At 41.5% G+C, this 18,694-nt stretch overlaps 1 protein-coding gene across 1 annotated transcript in view; it reads right to left on the bottom strand.

The window, feature by feature from the left end:
- Positions 1–18,694, bottom strand: part of LOC148873430 (acetolactate synthase small subunit 1, chloroplastic-like) — a 117,384-nt gene that overhangs the window by 36,599 nt on the left and 62,091 nt on the right. Inside the window, exons 5-6 of the mRNA XM_088961266.1 lie at positions 16,225–16,308; positions 15,932–16,081 (exon numbers count right to left, since the gene is read on the bottom strand). Coding sequence (XP_088817392.1) covers positions 15,932–16,081; positions 16,225–16,308 — 234 coding nt within the window. The remainder of the gene's footprint in view (positions 1–15,931; positions 16,082–16,224; positions 16,309–18,694) is intronic.

The following is an 18,694-nucleotide window of genomic DNA, read 5'->3' as shown; positions in this document are numbered from 1 at the left end:
TTTGTCAATTGAGAAACCCATTTCCTGTAGTAGGTTCTTCAGCCATACTAGTTCACATGAGGTATGGGCCATAGCCCTATACTCTGCTTCCGCACTACTTCTTGCCACCACTGTTTGCTTCTTGCTCTTCCAAGTTACAAGATTTCCACCCAAGAAGGTATAATACCCTGTGGTTAACCTCCTATCTGATATAGAGCCAGCCCAATCAGCATCTGTGTACCCTACTATCTCAAGAGGTCCTCTTTTTTGGTATAACAAACCACGACCTAGAGCACCCTTTAGGTACCTAACAATTCTCAGAACAACTTCCCAGTGAGGAACCCGGGGATGTTGCATAAAATGACTCACCACAGTCCACAAATGATATATCTGGTCGGGTAATGGTCAGGTAGTACAACTTTCCCACCAACCTTCTGTATCTTCCAGGATCATCAAACTCTTCACCTGCATCCACACTTAACTTGGCATTGAGTTCCATAGGAGTCTCTGTTGGTTTAGCACCTAACAACCCTGTTTCTTCAAGTAGATCAAGAACATATTTCCTCTAACATAGGTTGATCCCCCGCTTTGACCTCGCAACTTCTATTCCTAAGAAATACTTTAGCTTCCCAAGATCTTTCGTATTGAAGTGGTCCTGTAAGAATTTTTTCAGCCTGTCAATTTCATTGTTGTCACTTCCAGTTATGACAATATCATCCATGTTAGAGTGAGCCGAATAAGGGTAATTTAGTAATCTTATGTCAGTTAAGTACTTTGCTTATGTGGCTGTTTTATTAGAGTACTCTGCCCCACACTTAAGTGAGGGCAGTTTAGTCTTTGTAAGTGTAATTAGAACCTAATAAACACAAGGGGGTCGACTGAATGGAAGACTAATCAGTTCGACTAAACCCTCCTGTTCTCTCTTTCTCTTGTCTTCTTCCTCATCTTCTTCTTCCTTCTTCACTGGTTCGGACTACTGTAGCTGCTCCAAAACTTGGTATCAGAGCCAGGTTTCTGACCTGCTTCCGCTTGCAAAGCATCTCAGCTGTGTTCGTGACACCCTCCTCTTCGTTTCTAGTTGGTTAATGGAGAGAGCTGGTTCGCCCTAGGTCTGAGACATCACAGTTCGTTGCTCTCTGCTGCGCACAGTTTTCTTCATCAAGGAAGGTGATTTCAGCAGTGAATGGTTGGCTGATACTCTCAAAGGAAGGTTGGTTATTTAGTCCTCTTGTGTTGCTGGTATTTATGGGTAGGAACCCTTCAAGAATCAGTTAGTACTGATTAGAACCTAGAGAACTAGGTTCATTGTTGCCCTAAAAAGGGCTGTGTGCAGTAGCCGAATGGTGTAGGGCTGCTGTGAGTTGTTGAGTGGTGTTAGGGCTGCTGTAGGTGGCCGAGTGGTGTAAGGTGGAATGCAGTGACCTTGCCAAGCTCCTTGTGGTCGTGTAATGCCCTCTTAAGTGTGTTAAACAAATCTGAACTGGGTGTAGCAGTTTGACTGTGTTGTGGTGCTTGTGATGCGTAATTTTTTTTTTTTTTATTGAGTGGTTGTAAGAGGGCCTACTGTTGTGTTGTGGTGCTTGTGATGCTTATGTGGGTCGTAGGTGTGTGAAGTCAGCAGTAGTGTAAAAAAGAACAAGTGTGTGCTCCCACTGTTGTGTTTAGGGGCTGCAATAGGTGCTGAAGTATCAAACTGTGAACAACATCAATCAGCTTGTAGCTGAGAAGTAAAGTTAGAGGCAACTGTGAAAGAGTACAATGGCAGCAATAGGAGATGGCTACAATGATCAGAAACCTAATGTGGTAATTTCCTCCGACTACCTAGGGGTACAAATGACCTCAATTAAGCTGAATGGGGAGAACTATGTTCCACGGGCCAAATCAGTGGAAGTGTTTCTCAAGGCAAAGAAGAAAGTAAAGCATGTAAGAGATGAAAAGCCATCGGAGGACTCTCCAGGGTTTGATGATTGGGAGCAAGAAGATGCTCAAATCATGACTTGGCTGTGGAATAGTATGGAACCTAAAATTAGTGCCAACTTCATGTTTCTTGATACGGCTAAGGATATATGGGAGCATGCTAAGAAGCTATATTCTGGACAAGATAACACAACAAGAGTGTATCAGCTTTATCAGGAGTATTTTGATTTACAACAAGGAACCAAAACACTAGAAGAGTACTATGCCAACATGAAGAATATAAGGAATGAACTCAATGTCTATCACCCCCTTACTCCAGATATTAAAATTCAGCAACAGCAAAGGGAGCAACTAGATGTTACAAGATTTTTAGTGGGGCTGAAGTCGGAATATGAACCAGTTAGAGCCCAAATATTGGGGGGCTCTACTCTTCCTACACTTGAGGAAGTATTCTCAAGGCTTCGTAGAATCTCTTTGGGACAGACAGAGAATTCCACACAGTCTGATAGATCAGCACTTGTGACAGCTCGAGGGGTTGGATATAGTACAAGAGGGGGAGGTCATGCTCCCCGAGGAGGCCGTGGCAGTTCCATGATTAGTCGGGGTGGTCGTGACTCAGGGGGAGGTCGTGGCAGAGGGAAGAATAAATCTACAAGGAAATGCACTCATTGTGGTAGAGAGGGACACACAGTGAATTTTTGTTATGATCTACATGGCCCTCCCTCTAAATGGGCTAATCATGCTATAGCGGGTGAGGTTGATATCAGTGACAGTAAACCGGCAGACCGAACTCATCCCACATCTACATCTACCTCTGGGAGGGAAATGGTGAGCGTACCGCGTGATGAGTATGAACGGTTCCTTCAAACTACTTCACAGCATACCACTGCCACACTTGCCCAATCAAGTATTGCTTGCATGTCATCTAAAACCTCTCCCTGGATTATTGACTCTGGAGCCTCAGATCATATGACCGGGACTCCAGGTGTATTCTCTTCTCTCTCTGAAACCTCCACATCACAAACTGTTACACTTGCCAATGGGTCCTCATCTCCCATATGTGGTGTTGGTAATATTGACATGGCTCCTGTGCCCTTATCATCTGTTTTATATGTCCCTAAGTTTCCATTCAATCTTATGTCTGTTAGTAAAATAACCAAAGCTCTTAACTGTTCCGTTACCTTCTTTCCTTCCACCTGTGTTTTTCAGGATCTCAAGACGGGGAAGAAGATTGGTGGGGGGCATGAAGCTGGTGGACTGTACTATCTTGACGGTGGTGGATCTTCAATTGCTCTTCAGACTTCGCTTACTCCTCTACAATGGCATTGCCGACTGGGACATCCATCTCTCAAGGCTCTCAAGATTTTGGTCCCGTCATTGAGTCATTTGTCAGTTTTGCAATGTGAGTCATGTCAGTTTGGGAAACATCGTTGTGTGTCCTTCAGTCCAAGAGTTGAGAGTCATATGTTGAGTCCTTTTTCTTTGGTTCATTCAGATGTTTGGGGTCCAATCAAAATAGAGTCTTATAATGGGTACAAGTATTTTGTCTCCTTTATTGATGATTGTTCAAGAATGACATGGATTTACTTAATGAAAGAAAGAAGTGAATTGTTTTCTATTTTTCAAAAATTCCATGCTGCAATACGCACACAATTTGGTGTTCCAATCAAAATTCTTCGTTCAGATAATGGTCGTGAATACTTTCTTACTTCATTTCAACAGTATTTAGAACAGCATGGCATTATTCATTAGACATCATGTGCATACACCCCTCAACAAAATGGGGTAGCTGAACGGAAGAACCGTCAGCTTCTTGAAACTGCTCGGTCTATTCTTCACCACATGAATGTTCCTAAACGTTTTTGGAGTGATGCTGTACTCACTGCATGTTTTCTCATTAATCGGATGCCCTCCTTCATTCTTCATGGTCGGTCCCCCTTCTCTATCTTGTTTCCCACTTTATCTCCATTCCCATTAATTCCTCGTGTCTTTGGTTGTGTGTGCTTTGTCCACAATCTGAGCCCTGGAATAGACAAGCTAGATGCACGCTCAATTAAATGTGTCTTCCTTGGCTACTCACGGACTCAGAAAGGGTACAAGTGTTATAATCCCATTACCCGGAAGTGCTATGTCTGTCCTGATGTCACCTTTTTTGAGTCAGTCCCCTTCTTCTTAAGTCCTGAAGCGCCTTCGTCTCCACCCGCACTTCCTCTTCCTCTCCCTTTTAGTGATCCAGTTCCAGATGTTGTTGTTGGAGTAGACTCATCACCTCATCCCATGCAGATCACCACCGAACGTCCACCAATCCGGCAAGTGTATACACGTCGAACGGCACCGGCCGCTCCTCCAGCTTCTACCTCATCTGCGGATCCTCTCATGGCTCCTATTGTTGAACCCTCAAACTTGATCTACCCATTGCCTTACGGAAAGGTAAACACAGTTCTACCCTCCATCCCATTTCCAATTTCGTTTCATTATCTCGTCTTTCTACATCACATCGCCAGTTTGTTTCCCTTTTATCCTCTATTTCCATACCTAACAATGTCCAAGAAGCTCTCAATTCACCTGATTGGCGGCAGACAATGGAGGAGGAACTTTCTGCTCTTCAACACACTCAAACGTGGAAACTTACTACTCTCCCACCTGGTAAGCATGCTGTGGGATGTAAATGGGCGTATACTGTGAAATACTTGCCAGATGGTAGTGTAGAGCGTCTGAAGGCCAGACTTGTTGCTAAAGGTTACTCCCAGTTGTATGGAGTAGACTACATGGAGACATTCTCTCCGGTGGCTAAGATTGGTTCTGTTCGTGTACTAATTTCCCTAGCAGTTATGTATGATTGGCCTCTGTTTCAGCTTGATATCAAGAATGCCTTTCTCCATGGTGATCTTGTGGAGGAGGTATATATGGAGCAACCACCTGGGTTTGTTGCTCAGGGGGAGGATGGTAAGGTATGCAGATTGAAAAAGGCAATTTATGGGTTGAAACAATCGCCGCGTGCTTGGTTTGGGAAGTTCAGTGAAGTGGTGAAGAGTTTTGGAATGAAGCAGTGCCAGGTAGATCACTCAGTGTTCAGCTATGACTCAGAAGCTGGGAAGATTCTATTAGTGGTCTATGTGGATGATATTGTCATTACTGGCAGTGATAAATTGGGGATTGGCAAATTAAAGGTATTTTTGCAAAACCATTTCCAAACAAAACATCTTGGAACATTGAAATATTTCTTGGGAATAGAGGTTGCCAGGTCAAAACAAGGTGTAAATCTGTGCCAAAGAAAATATGTTCTTGATCTATTGGAAGAAACAGGACTGTTAGGTGCAAAACCGGCTGAGACCCCTATGGAACCAAATGTTAAGTTGAGTAGTGATACAGGAGAAGTATTTGAAGATCTTGGAAGGTATAGACGACTAGTGGGGAAGCTGAACTATCTAACTATCACGAGACCCGACATATCCTTTGCAGTCAGTGTGGTGAGCCAATTCATGCAGGACCCTCGTATACCTCACTGGGATGCAATTCTTAGAATTGCGAGGTATCTAAAAGGAGGAAAACTTGAAGTAGTGGGGTATACAGATGCAGACTGGGCAGTCTCAGTGAATGATAGAAGATCTACTACGGGCTATTGCACATTTCTTGGAGGAAATCTTGTGACGTGGAAGAGTAAAAAGCAGACGGTTGTGGCCAGAAGTAGTGCTGAAGCTGAGTATAGGGCCATGGCACATACTACCTGTGAGTTAGTGTGGTTGAGGAATCTTCTACAAGAAATTGGGTTTCACATGGATAAACCTATGAGACTGTATTGTGACAACCAAGCTGCACTCCATATCTCATCTAATCCTGTATTTCATGAGAGAACAAAGCACATAGAGGTTGATTGCCACTTTGTGAGGGAGAAGGTCCTTGCTGGAGAGATAAACACAGAACATGTGGGCTCGAATGATCAATGGGCAGATTTGTTTACAAAAGCTCTAAACTCATGGAAAGTGAATCATCTATGTAACAAGCTGGGATTATATGACATATTCTCCAGCTTGAGGGGGAGTGTTAGAGTGAGCCGAATAAGGGTAATTTAGTAATCTTATGTCAGTTAAGTACTTTGCTTATGTGGCTGTTTTATTAGAGTACTCTGCCCCACACTTAAGTGAGGGCAGTTTAGTCTTTGTAAGTGTAATTAGAACCTAATAAACACAAGGGGGTCGACTGAATGGAAGACTAATCAGTTCGACTAAACCCTCCTGTTCTCTCTTTCTCTTGTCTTCTTCCTCATCTTCTTCTTCCTTCTTCACTGGTTCGGACTACTGTAGCTGCTCCAAAACTATCCACATACACGACTAGCAAGATGTTTCCATCTTTCGAGTTATAGCTAAACACGGAATGATCAACCTGACACTGTTTCATCCCAAAGGTCTTCACCAATTCACTGAACCTGCCGAACCATGCACGATGAGATTTTTTCAGTCCATAGATTGCCTTTTTGAGCCTGCACACCTTACCAGCCTCCCCCTGAGCAACAAACCCTGGTGATTGCTCCATATACACCTCCTCAACAAGATCACCATGTAGGAAGGCATTTTTGACGTCAAGTTGTAGGAGAGGCTAATCATACATAGTAGCCAATGAGATCAACACCCGAACTGAACCAATTTTAGCCACAGGAGAGAATGTCTCCATATAGTCCACACAATATAACTGAGAATAGCCCTTGGCCACTAACCGTGCCTTCAATCGTTCTACACTACCATCAGGAAGATGCTTCACTGTATAGACCCATTTACACCCAACAGTGTGCTTACTAGGAGGAAGGGTGGTGAGTTCCCACGTATGATTATGTTGTACAGCAGAGAATTCTTCTTCCATGGCTTGCCGCCACCCTAGAGAGACAAGGGCTTCCTGTACAGTCTTGGGAATGGGAATCGATGAGAGTAATGATATAAACTTGCAATGGGAAGCAGAAAGGTGAGCAATGGAAACATAGTCTGAAATGGGATGAGAAGTACAAATATGCTTACCTTTCCGCAAAGCAATAGGGAGATGGAGATCTGAGGGAGAAAGGGCAGTAGCAGGATCTGTTGACAGGTGCTGAAGTAGAGGAGGAGCTGAAGCACTTCTGCGAGTATACACTTGAGTAATTGGCGGCCTCTCTGTAGTAACCAGCATATGATGTGCATCTGCAGTAGGAGTGGGAACTACAGGAAGGGGGTCCACAACTGGAACAGGAAGAGGAACCACAGAGGGAGAAGAAGAGACGCTGGCATTGGAGAAAAAAGGAACTGATTTAAAGAATGTGACATCAGGGCACACAAACGATTTATGAAACTTAGCGTTATAATACTTGTACCCTTTCTGAGTCCTTGAGTAGCCGAGAAAAATACACTTTGTAGCCCGAGCATCTAGCTTGTCTACTCCAGGCCCCAAGTGCTGAACAAAACAAACACAGCCAAAGACTCTTGGGGTGAGAGGAAAGGGAGACAAAGTGGGAAACAACACAAAGAAAGGGGATTGACTTCCAAGGATTGACATGTGCATCCAATTTATCAAAAAACTGGATGTAAGAACAACATCACTCCAAAAGTGCTTTGGGACATGCATATTTATCATCAAGGACCGAGCAATTTCAAGAAGATGTTTATTTTTTCGTTCAGCTACACCGTTTTGTTGTGGGGTGTAGGCATAAGAAGTTTGATGAATTATTCCATAATGTTCTAGGTATTGCTGAAATGATGAGGAGATGTATTCTTTGGCATTATCGGAGCGAAGTATTTTCATATGAACACCAAACTGAGTGCGTATTTCGGCATGAAATTTCTAAAAAATAGAGAACAATTCACTACGGTCTTTCATAAGATAGATCCATGTCATCCTTGAAAAGTCATCAACAAAGATTACAAAATACTTAAAAACCCATTGTATGACACCACTTTAACTGGACCCCATACATCAGAATGAACTAAAACAAAAGGACTTGAGACACGACTATCAGTTCTTGGACTAAATGAGACTCGATGATGTTTTCCCAGCTGACATGACTCACAATCTAATGATGAAAGATGACTCAATGAAGGAACTAGCAGCTTCAAAGCCTTGAGGGATGACCAAGTCTACAGTGCCATTGGAGAGGAGTAAGAGACGACTGAAAAGCCACAGGAGGGCCATCACCATCAAGGTAATACAAACCATCGGCTTCATGCCCTCCACCAATCTTCGTCCCCGTCTTGAGACCCTGAAACACACGAGAAGAAGGATAGAAGGTTACAGAACAGTTAAGGGACTTGGTTAATCTACTAACAGACATAAGGTTAAAAGGGAACTTAGGAACATATAAAACAGATGTTAAAGACAATGAGGAGAGATCAACATCACCAACACCACAAATAGGAGATTTAGAACCATTAGCAAGTGTAACTTTCTGAGATGTGGAGGTGCGAGAAAGGGAAGAAAATACATAAGGAGTCCCAGACATATGGTCCGAGGCGCCAGAATCAATGATCCAGGGTGAGGCTTTGGAAGCTAAACAAGTCATACCTGAATGGGCAAGTGTAGTTGTGTTCTGCTAAGTTGTTTGAAGGAACTGCTCATATATTGCTTGTGGTACACTCATCATTTCCTGCCCGGAAGCACAAGTGGGTGTGGAGGGGGTTGGTGCAGTTTGCTGGCTTTCAGTAATTGTGCTACTACTCTTAGATGTAACATGGTTAGCCCAAGTGTTGGGTGGACCACGCAAATCATAACAGAAATTAACTGTGTGCCCCTCTAAGCCACAATGTGTACATTTTCTCTGAGCATTACCCCTTCCTTTTCTATGGCCTCCCCTGACTCACGGCCTCCAGTCCGACCACTGGCCCGATTAAACATGTGCCCACCACGGTTGCTTGGAGGGCCACTGCTGCCACCACCACTTCTACTTCCACGACTACTCCCTTTAGTCACTACCAAACCAGATCTATCAGAGAAGGAAGAATGTTCCACTGGCTCAATGGATGTCCTCTTACGACGGGCAAAAACTTCTTCAAGTGAGGGGAGAGTTGATCCCCCCAATATCTGTGCTCTAACAGGCTCATACTCAGTCTTCAAGCCCACAAGAAACCTAGTCACATCAAGCTATTCACGTTGCTGTTGTTGGATCTGGACATCTGATGTGAGAGGGTGATACACATTTAGCTCATTGCGAATGTTTCTCAAACTTGCATAATACTCTTCTAAGCTTTGACTTCCTTGCTTCAAATTGAAGTACTCTTGGTGTAACTGATATACCCTAGTTGTATTGTCTTGTCCAGAGTACAACTTTTTAGCATGATCCCAGATCTCTTTGATTGTATCTAGGAACATGAGGTTCACACTAATCTTTGGTTCCATGCTGTTCCAAAGCCATGTCATTATCTGTGCATCATCTTGTTCCTAATCACTGAACCCAGGAGAATCAGAGGAAGGTTTCTCCTCCCTCACATGTTTTACTTTCCTCTTGGCCTTCAAGAACACCTCCACAGATTTTGCCCATGGTACATAGTTCTCACCATTCAACTTGATGGATGTCATTTGAACACTTAGATAATTTGAAGAGAGCATGATGCCTGCTTTGTTGTCATTCCCAACTACAGTTGAAGCCATCTCAATTATGTCTCCTTTGAATATACACCACAATCTCACACTTGTCACAAGACTTATCTCACTTACAATACCACCAACCCACTTTCTTCAACTGCACATTACACACTACACTATAAAGCTGAAATCATTCAGTTAACACATCAAACACTTGTGCTGCACACTGTAGGACCATTTACCTCCAACACACCACTACTGAAATTACTCAGTCATTTCATCGAACACTTTGCAGAACTGATTACAACAAGGTCTAGGGGTTCACTTTTAAGCATTTAAAAATATAGATATGTCAGCCACCACAACATAATCAACACCACACCACTGTTGTCATGGACATCAGCAGTCTACCACCCTTCTTTCAGCACACATGTGAGCAAGAAAACACACAAAAAAAACATGATTGATATGTGTATCAGTTTCACCCAGCACCACAACAACTAACTTTCGAAGCACACAAAAAAAAAATCAGCATTCACAGTCCATTTCTGAACACACGACAGCAGTGTCCATACCTGTATATGACCAGCCCTCTTCGTGCACTGAATAGAGGGTCAAGTATACCACTTCAACGACCACCACAGCACCGGCCAGAGGCATTCTCACCTCCAGGCCCTCAAAATGACAACTCCTTTTCAGCCCTTTGTCGAGTCTTCAATCAGATCAGTTGTAGGATGATGAAACCTACTGTGAAGCTGGCGGCGAACCCAGGAAGAAGACAACAGCAAGAAAACGAACACCAGACCTTAATGCTCTGATACCATGTGAATAAACCCTAGTTGTTTCTAGGTCAAAGTAGAGAAGAAGAAAGAAGAAAGAAGAAAGAAAAGAGAAAGAAGAAGGAGAGGAGAAGAGTGTTCGGCCAGACTAGAAGAGAGGATGTACAAAAGTACCTCTCCTAGCCGACCCACTTGACTTTTATTCATGAAAAACTTGAGTTACAAGAAAGACAATTTTGTCCCTCATAGAAGATGGGACACATAACTTAAACTCAGATACAATAGACATTTCACTTTCAATAAGATACACCAGAATGACCAAAATACCCCTAACTCGAGCATTCTAACATATATAAACACACAAAATGAATATTTTAGTTTAATAGTGCCTATTTTATAACTATAATGTCATAAAATAAAGAATAAAAATGTATTTTATAATACATAGTACAAAACTGTTTGGCGATTAGGCGAGGCAAGCCTCAAAGAGCGCCTTGACGCCTAGGCATCACCTTGAAAACTATGATACATATATAAATCATACTGATGACAAAGGTGGCAACTGCTCATTTTCTTGTTTATGTGGTTTCTTTTTCTTTATTATTTAATTATTTATTTGAAAGGAGGGAAGCTGAAGTTAGGAAAGACCAGCCAAACTAAAGAAGGGAAAAACAAAACCTACATCCTAATGAACCTTGATACTCTAATAAGACATTTTAAAAAAATCTGGAGACATTTTAGTTTGGACTCTGCTCTAGTTTTGCCTTGACAGCAGTACTTGTTTGGTGACTGAGGATTAAGCATTGATGTAGCATTGGGGGACATAATGGCAGCAATTGGAGATGGTGGAAGTTATCAGAAACCTGGTGTGATGATTCCCTCAGACTATCTGGGTGTGCAGATGACTTCAATTAAACTTAATGGAGAGAATTATGTGCCATGCGCCAAGTCAATGGAAGTTTTTCTCAAGGCAAGGAATAAAGTGAAACATGTGAAGGAAGATAAACCATCCACTAAATCTCTAGGGTTTGATGTCTGGGAACAAGAAGATGCCCAAATCATGACATAGTTGTGGAACAGTATGAAACCCAAAATAAGTGTCAACTTTTATGTTCTTAGATACAGCCAAGGACATAAGGGAACATGCCAAGAAGCTTTATTCTGGACAGGATAATACTACGAGGGTATATCAGCTCGATCAGGAGCATTTCAATCTGCAGCAAGGGAATCAAACCCTAGAAGAGTACTATGCCATTATGACTTAATGAGAAACCTCAGAAATTAACTCTATCTATCATCTCCTAACTCCAGATGTTAAGGTTCAGCAACAACAAAAGGAGAAATTGGATGTCACTAGGTTCTTAGTGGAGCAAAAATTAGAGTATGAACCCGTTAGAGCACAATGATTGGGAGGCTCTGTTCTTCCTACACTTGAGGAAGTATTTGCACGGTTTCGTAGGATCGATGTTTTAAAAGGTGTGGGAGGCATACGTCTAGAGGCACGACTCCAGGTGAAGCGCTCCCAAAACGCCCTAAGGTGTATGCCAGAGGCAATAACACCGCTGTGGCGTACACCTACGCCTCTTGTGCTTTTTTCATGAGGCGTGCTAGAGGCATATGCCTCGTGCCTCATGCACATCTGATATAAAAAGACAGAAAAAAAAAAGAAATGAAAGGAAAGAAAAAGAAAGGGAAGGGAAGGGAAAGAAAAAGAAAGAGAAAAGAAAAGACAAGGAAATGAAAGGGAAGGGAAGAAAAGATAAGGGGAAAGAAAGTGGTTTGCCCCCCTGCCCCTTAGACCCCCCCCCCCCTTCAACTAATGTTATGCATCTTTATTCTTCTTAATATAAAAGACTTTTATTAAAAATAAAGAAAAAATGAGATCCCCCCTTCCTCTTCATCGTCCTCCTAACTCCCCTCCTCTTAAGGAGGCATAAGCCTCCTTGTGTTCAGGAGGCTCACGCCTCTAGGTAGTGGAACGCATCCCATCACACCTCTGTGTTTTAAAACATTGCGTAGGATTTCTTTAGGATCCACAAAGAGTACCACACAGTCTAATAGATCAATTATTGTGGTAGCCAAAGGAGGTGGACGTGGTAATAGAGGGCGAGGACATGCATCTCACGAAGGTCGTGACTCAGGGGGAGGTCGTGGTAAAGGAAGAGGTAACTCAACTAGGAAGTGTACACAATGTGGCAGGGAAGGACATTTAGTGAATTTCCGTTATGATCTCCATGGCCCACCTTCTACATGGGTTAATCATGCAGTAGCTAGTGGGGTTGACGTCAGTGATAACCAACAGACAAATCAAACACCTTCCACATTTACATCTTCTTTCGGGAAGGAGATGACGAGTGTACTACGAGATGAGTATGAGGGATTCCTTCAGGCTACTTCACAACATACTACAACCACCCTTGCACACTCAGGTATAGCATGTCTGGCATCCAAACCCTCTCCCTGGATTATTGAATTTGGAGCCTCTGATCACATGATTGGGACTCTAGGTGTGTTCTCTTCTCTCTTTGAAACTTCCACATCTCAAATTTTTACCCTGGCCAATGGTTCCTCTTCTCTCATCTGTGGTGTTGGTAATGTTGACACGTCATCTCTTTCTTTATCATCTGATCTATATGTTCCTAAATTTCCATTCAATCTTACGTCAATTAGTAAATTAACTAAGACCCTTAATTGCTCTATTACATTTTGTCCTTCATTTTGTGTTTTTCAAGATCTCAAGACGGGGAAGAAGATTAGTGGAGGGCATGAGGCCGGTGGATTGTATAATCTTGACGGTGGTGGATCGTCAGTTGCACTTCAGACTTCCCTAACTCCTCTACAATGGCAATGTCGACTGGGACATCCACCTCTCAAGGCACTCAAGCTACTAGTTCCATCTTTGAGACATTTGTCTTCTTTACAGTGTGCGTAGTGTCAGTATGGGAAACACCATCAGGTTTCCTTCAGTCATAGAGTTGATAGTGGTATGTTGAGTCATTTTGCTTTAGTTCATTCAGATGTTTGGATTTATTTAATGAAACAAAGGAGTGAATTATTTTTCACTTTTCAAAAATTCCATGTTGAAAGACGTATGCAATTTGGTATTCCAATAAAAGCTCTTCATTCAAATAATGGTCGAGAATACTTTCTTACTTCCTTTCAACAATATTTGGAACAGCATGGCATCATTTATCAAACTTCATATGCTTCCACCCCTCAACAAAATGGGGTGGTTGAACGAAAGAACCGTCATCTCCTTGAAACTGTCGATTTATTCTTCATCATATGAATGTTCCTAAACGATCTTGGAGTGACGTTGTGCTTACTGCTTGTTTTCTTATTAATCGGATGCCCTCCTTCATCCTTCGTGGTCGGCCTCCCTTTTCTATTTTGTTCCCTACCTTGTCTCCCTTTCCATTAACACCCCGGGTCTTTGGCTGTGTGTGCTTTGTTCACAATCTAAGTCCTAGTTTAAACAAACTGGATGCACTCTATTAAGTGTATCTTCTTGGCTACTCTCAGACCCAAAAAGTGTATAAGTGTTACAATCCCATCACTCAGAAGTTCTATGTCTATCATGATGTCACGTTTTTTGAGTCCATCCCGTTCTTCTCAGGACCTGAAGTACCATCATCTCCACCATTGCTTCCTCTTCCTCCTCCAGTTAGTGATCTCGTTCCGATTATTCCTATTGGGGCTGAACCTTCAACTCCACTAGTGCAGATTCCTACTGAATGACCACCAATCTAGCATGTGTACACTCATCGACAAACACCGGCACCTCCTCTGACTTCTACCTCGTCTGTGGATCCTGTTGTTGCCCTTGTCCCAAAACCTTCAAAGCTTGATCTTCCCATTGCTTTACGGAAAGGTAAACATAGTTGCACCCTACATCCCATTTCTAATTTTGTTTCGGGCTCTCACTTTTCCACTTCACATCACCAAATGGCAGTGTGGAGCATTTGAAGGCCTGACTTGTTGCTAAAGGTTATTCTCAATTGTATGGGGTGGACTATATGGAGGCCTTCTCTCTTGTGGCAAAGATTGGCTTAGTCTGTGTCTTAATTTCCTTGGCAATCATGTATGATTGGCCCCTGTTTCAACTTGACATTAAAAACGCCTTCCTCCATGGTGACCTTATAGAGGAGGTATATATGGAGCAACCACCTGAGTTTGTAGCTTAGGGGAGGATGGTAAGATGTGTAGACTGAAAAACACAATTTATGGGTTGAAACAATCTCCTCGTACTTGCTTTAGAAAGTTTAGTGAAGTGGTGAAAAATAATGGAATGGAACAATGTCAGGTTGACCACTCAATGTTCAGCCATGATGTTGAAACCAAAAACATTTTATTAGTAGTCTATGTGGATGATATTGTCATAACTGGTAGTGACAAATTGGGGATTGACAAACTAAAGGCCTTTCTACAAGACCATTTTCAAACAAAAGACATTAGGAAGTTGAAGTATTTCTTAGGTATATAAGTTGTCAGGTCAAAACAAGGTGTGAACCTGTGCCTAAGAAAATGTCCTTGATCTGTTGGATGAAACAAGGTTGTTAGGTGCAAAACCAGATGAAACTCCCATGGAACCAGATGCTAAGTTGAACAGTGATACAACATCTCCTTTGTTGTTAGTGTGGTGAGTCAATTTATGCGAACCCCTAGATACCTCACTGGGATGCAGTTCTTAGAATTGTAAGGTACCTGAAGGGAGCTCTAGGCCGTGGATTATTGTACAAACCATTTTGTGAGGCAGAAAATCCTTATTGGAGAGATAAGCACAGAACAGTTAAGCTCAAGTGATCAATGGGTAGATTTGTTTACAAAAGGTTTGAGCTCAAGGAGAGTGAACTATATATGTAACAAGTTGGGATTATATGACATATATTCTCCAGCTTGAGGGGGAGTGTTAGAGTTGGTCGAATAAGGGCATATTAGTTTTTTCATTCTGTTTAAGTTATATGCTTATGTGGTAGTCCTAATAGTACTTTTGCAGTCATCTTGTCCCATACTTAAGTGGGGCAGTTTAGTCTTTTGTACACCAATTAGAATCCCTAATTCATATTATGGTCGACTGGTAAGGTTTAGCCTGCTATGTTCGATTGTTTCTTCTTCTTCTTCTTCTCTCTCCTTCATTTTCTACTGGTTCGAACTGCTGAAACAACTACTGTAACATTACCATTTTCAAGTTCTCGTTCACCTTTAGAAGGCATCAAGGTGAACTTTTTTCAATCCTTGTTAAAGTTACAACTGTTGGTCCAGGCGCCCAGCCATCATGCTTAGTTTTTCTTTCAAATTCCCAATGTCTACCAATATTATATACTACCATGGACATTACATCACACTACAAAGTATCCTTATAAGCATCAAGATTTCTTCTATCGGGTTGTTCAATGAAATAGTAACAACATATTCCTACTTTATTGATTTGATCCAAAAGTTGAGTGAATCCATGCTAAGATGAGCCCAGATCTGCTGACACAACACATTGCTGGCCACATTCACCCAGCCACATATTGGGAATATTGGCAATATACAGTACAAAAGAGAATATACAATATAAATATAAAGTCCTATCAAGAGATGATCAAGACATCAGACACATCATAATATGGCCCTACACAAATTCAAATAAAAAATAGAAAAAAAAAACATATTCATCAGGGAAAAACAGAAAAGAACACAACATATTTTTCATACAACAAAGAAGATAATACCCCTGAAGATTGATCCAAATTGCTATTCAGTGTTCTATTTGTGGCCCCCATCAGAGCATTTACAGGTGTTCCTTCAAGATCTGGATATGAAGCTGCAGAGAATCTCCAAAAAGGTGCTGTCTCACCCATCCTTTCCCGTCTCAAAGCAATCTGTAAGAAGCAACAAAGAAGACCCAAATACATGAAACATACATAAAATACGCATAAAGGGTCAGGATTTTTCAGTTATAACCTATAGAAATTTCACAGAAGGAACAACAGCACATTCAGTATTTAAAGTATAGGCATTTAACCTTTCCAGTTCTTGCAAGTTCTTTAATTCCAAATTTGCTCAAGTTTCTCTGCACTGCAACCATCTTCCCAGGATCTCCAGTCACCTGACACATCAGCATCAAAATGGATTGATACCTTTAGGAATCCTTTGTTATGATAGTAAAGACAAAGGAGTTTCATTTAAACTACATGGTGAGACCTAATCAGACAATACTCAAACCACAAATGCACAACAGCACAATTACAAGATTAAAAAGGCACTCCAACAAGCTCAAGTGTTGACCATAAACCATATCCAAATTGAAACCAAGATGTATCTCTAAATTCAGGAAGACAAAATAACCAATCCATAATGAATGAACCAATACCAGTCACAACTATTCTAATGTCTAGATCTGCCATCAAAAGTTCTGTTCTTTCTCTCCATATAGCCCAATAGACTGCAAAAAGAATCATACTCAAGACTATTTTTGCCTTTTTGGTTCCAGATAATGATGGCCTTTTAGAGAAAATCTCCTTTAGATGGACCGGAACATGCTTAGGTCTTCTGTACAACCCAAAACATCCTAATAAACTCTCCAATGCTGCACTTAATGAAGAGATGAGAAACACGTGATTACAGAAAATAATACAATACCTTGATAAGCAAATCCCCCTGTTTTTTAGATGATCAATTATGAGAATACTATCAAAAGATAGTTGCCACTTGAAAGCTTCAACGCTTGGAGGAAGATCTCCCCACACACCTATAGTACACACCTATAATATCAGAACACTTAGTCTTGTATCAGATTACAACAAACGATACAATGCCTTGATAGGCGAATCCCCCTGCTTTTCAGATGATTGATTGTGAGAATAAGAGAAACTACGTGAATGCTTCAATTCTTGCAGGAATAGAATTTTTTATGAGTAATAATGAAATTTTATTAATTCAGAAACTGATTTAGATTTGTAATATCATAAGGCAGCCCTTGTAGAGGCGTGGGCTGCAACCTCTCCCAACAGATTACAAAGGAACTAGGAGGCAAAGCAAAATAGATAAGAGAGACAATTTTCAGCATCCCTAACCCCCTATGAAACCCAAAATTCCAATTTGGAGCCAAGGGTGTTCTTGAGGGTGAGGGAGATTTTGAGACCACCTCTTTTGTATACAATGAAATGGAGAACAACAAAGGAAAAAGGTCCTTTAAAGGGGTATTTCCCACTCAAATATCCTCCCAAAACGGGACAAATTAGCAGAACAAACTTTGTACTTGACAAACCTAAGAAACTAAGGAAGAGTGTTATGAATGGCCTTCCAAGGTGCTGCCTTGATACACCTGTGTCCCACCTATTCTCTGAGCATCCATGAATGCTTCCCACCACTTCATGCCAAAGCCTCTCTCTCTCTCTCTCTCTCTCTCTCTCCAAAAGCCAACGCCACAGCCATATATGCAACAATTCTAGATTTACTTGGACCACCCTCCCTATCCCCAAACCCCCTCCTCTTTGCTTTTACACACAAATTCTGACTTAATCAAATGATCCTTTTTTCCTTGTCCTGGTTCCCAAAAGGAAGTCGTCTCTCATTAACTTCTCTAACATCCTAGCTTTCCTAGGTGGTATCCTAAAGACAAAAAGAAAGTGGGTAAGTTCGCCAATGTAGCTCTTATTACAGTGATCCTACCACCCAAAGAAATGTAATTCTTTTTCCACGAAGCTAATCTCTTCTCAAACTTTTCTAGCACTAGAGTCCAAAACCTACTCTCCCTAGAATTTGCCCCTAATAAAATCCCTAAATAGGACAAAGGCCAAGATGAGACAGAACATTCAAGACACTCTACAATAGCCTCGACCTCCCTATCCTCCAAGTTAATACCTGCTATGCAGCTCTTTTCCAAATTTATTTTCAGATTAGAGATTCTTTCAAAACCTTTGATTAACTCTTTTTAAGTTTGCTACCTTCTCACTAGCATTCCCTTCACAAAAAAAATCATCAAATCATCTAAAAACTAAAGATGGTTGACTGGGATCAGATTCCTCCCTACTCTCCAACCCCTAATGATATCTTCCCTAATGGCCTTAGTGATGATTCTATTAAGTACATCAGCTACTAAAGTAAAGAGGAACGGAGAGAGTGGGTCCCCTTGGTTAACACCCCTGCAAGGGGATCAGAGCAATTGATCCTATATCTGATAATAGAATCACAAAATAACTTATATCATGAACTTACCATCTATGAATTCCTTCCACCATCTACATCAGGTGTTCATGGTGAAACATCTGAATCTTCCAACCACTTGAACAGATTGATACATTCCTTGAAAACAGTTGCCAATTATAAAAAAATCAATAGCCTTTGTAAAAGGGGTTTCATGTAAGGTGGAAAATGGGGAAAGGTTAAGGTTATGTTTGGATAAGATTTTTTGAAGTACATTTGTGCTTCGACAGAAAAAAAAAGTGTTCATCATTTGATAATGGGTGTTTTTCCAAAGAAAAAACACCCAA

The sequence above is a fragment of the Nelumbo lutea genome, chromosome 1 (genome assembly GCF_056320005.1).
Source record: "Nelumbo lutea isolate HS-2025 chromosome 1, American lotus-T2T, whole genome shotgun sequence".
NCBI lineage: Eukaryota > Viridiplantae > Streptophyta > Magnoliopsida > Proteales > Nelumbonaceae > Nelumbo > Nelumbo lutea.
This window is presented reverse-complemented; position numbering and strand designations above follow the sequence as displayed.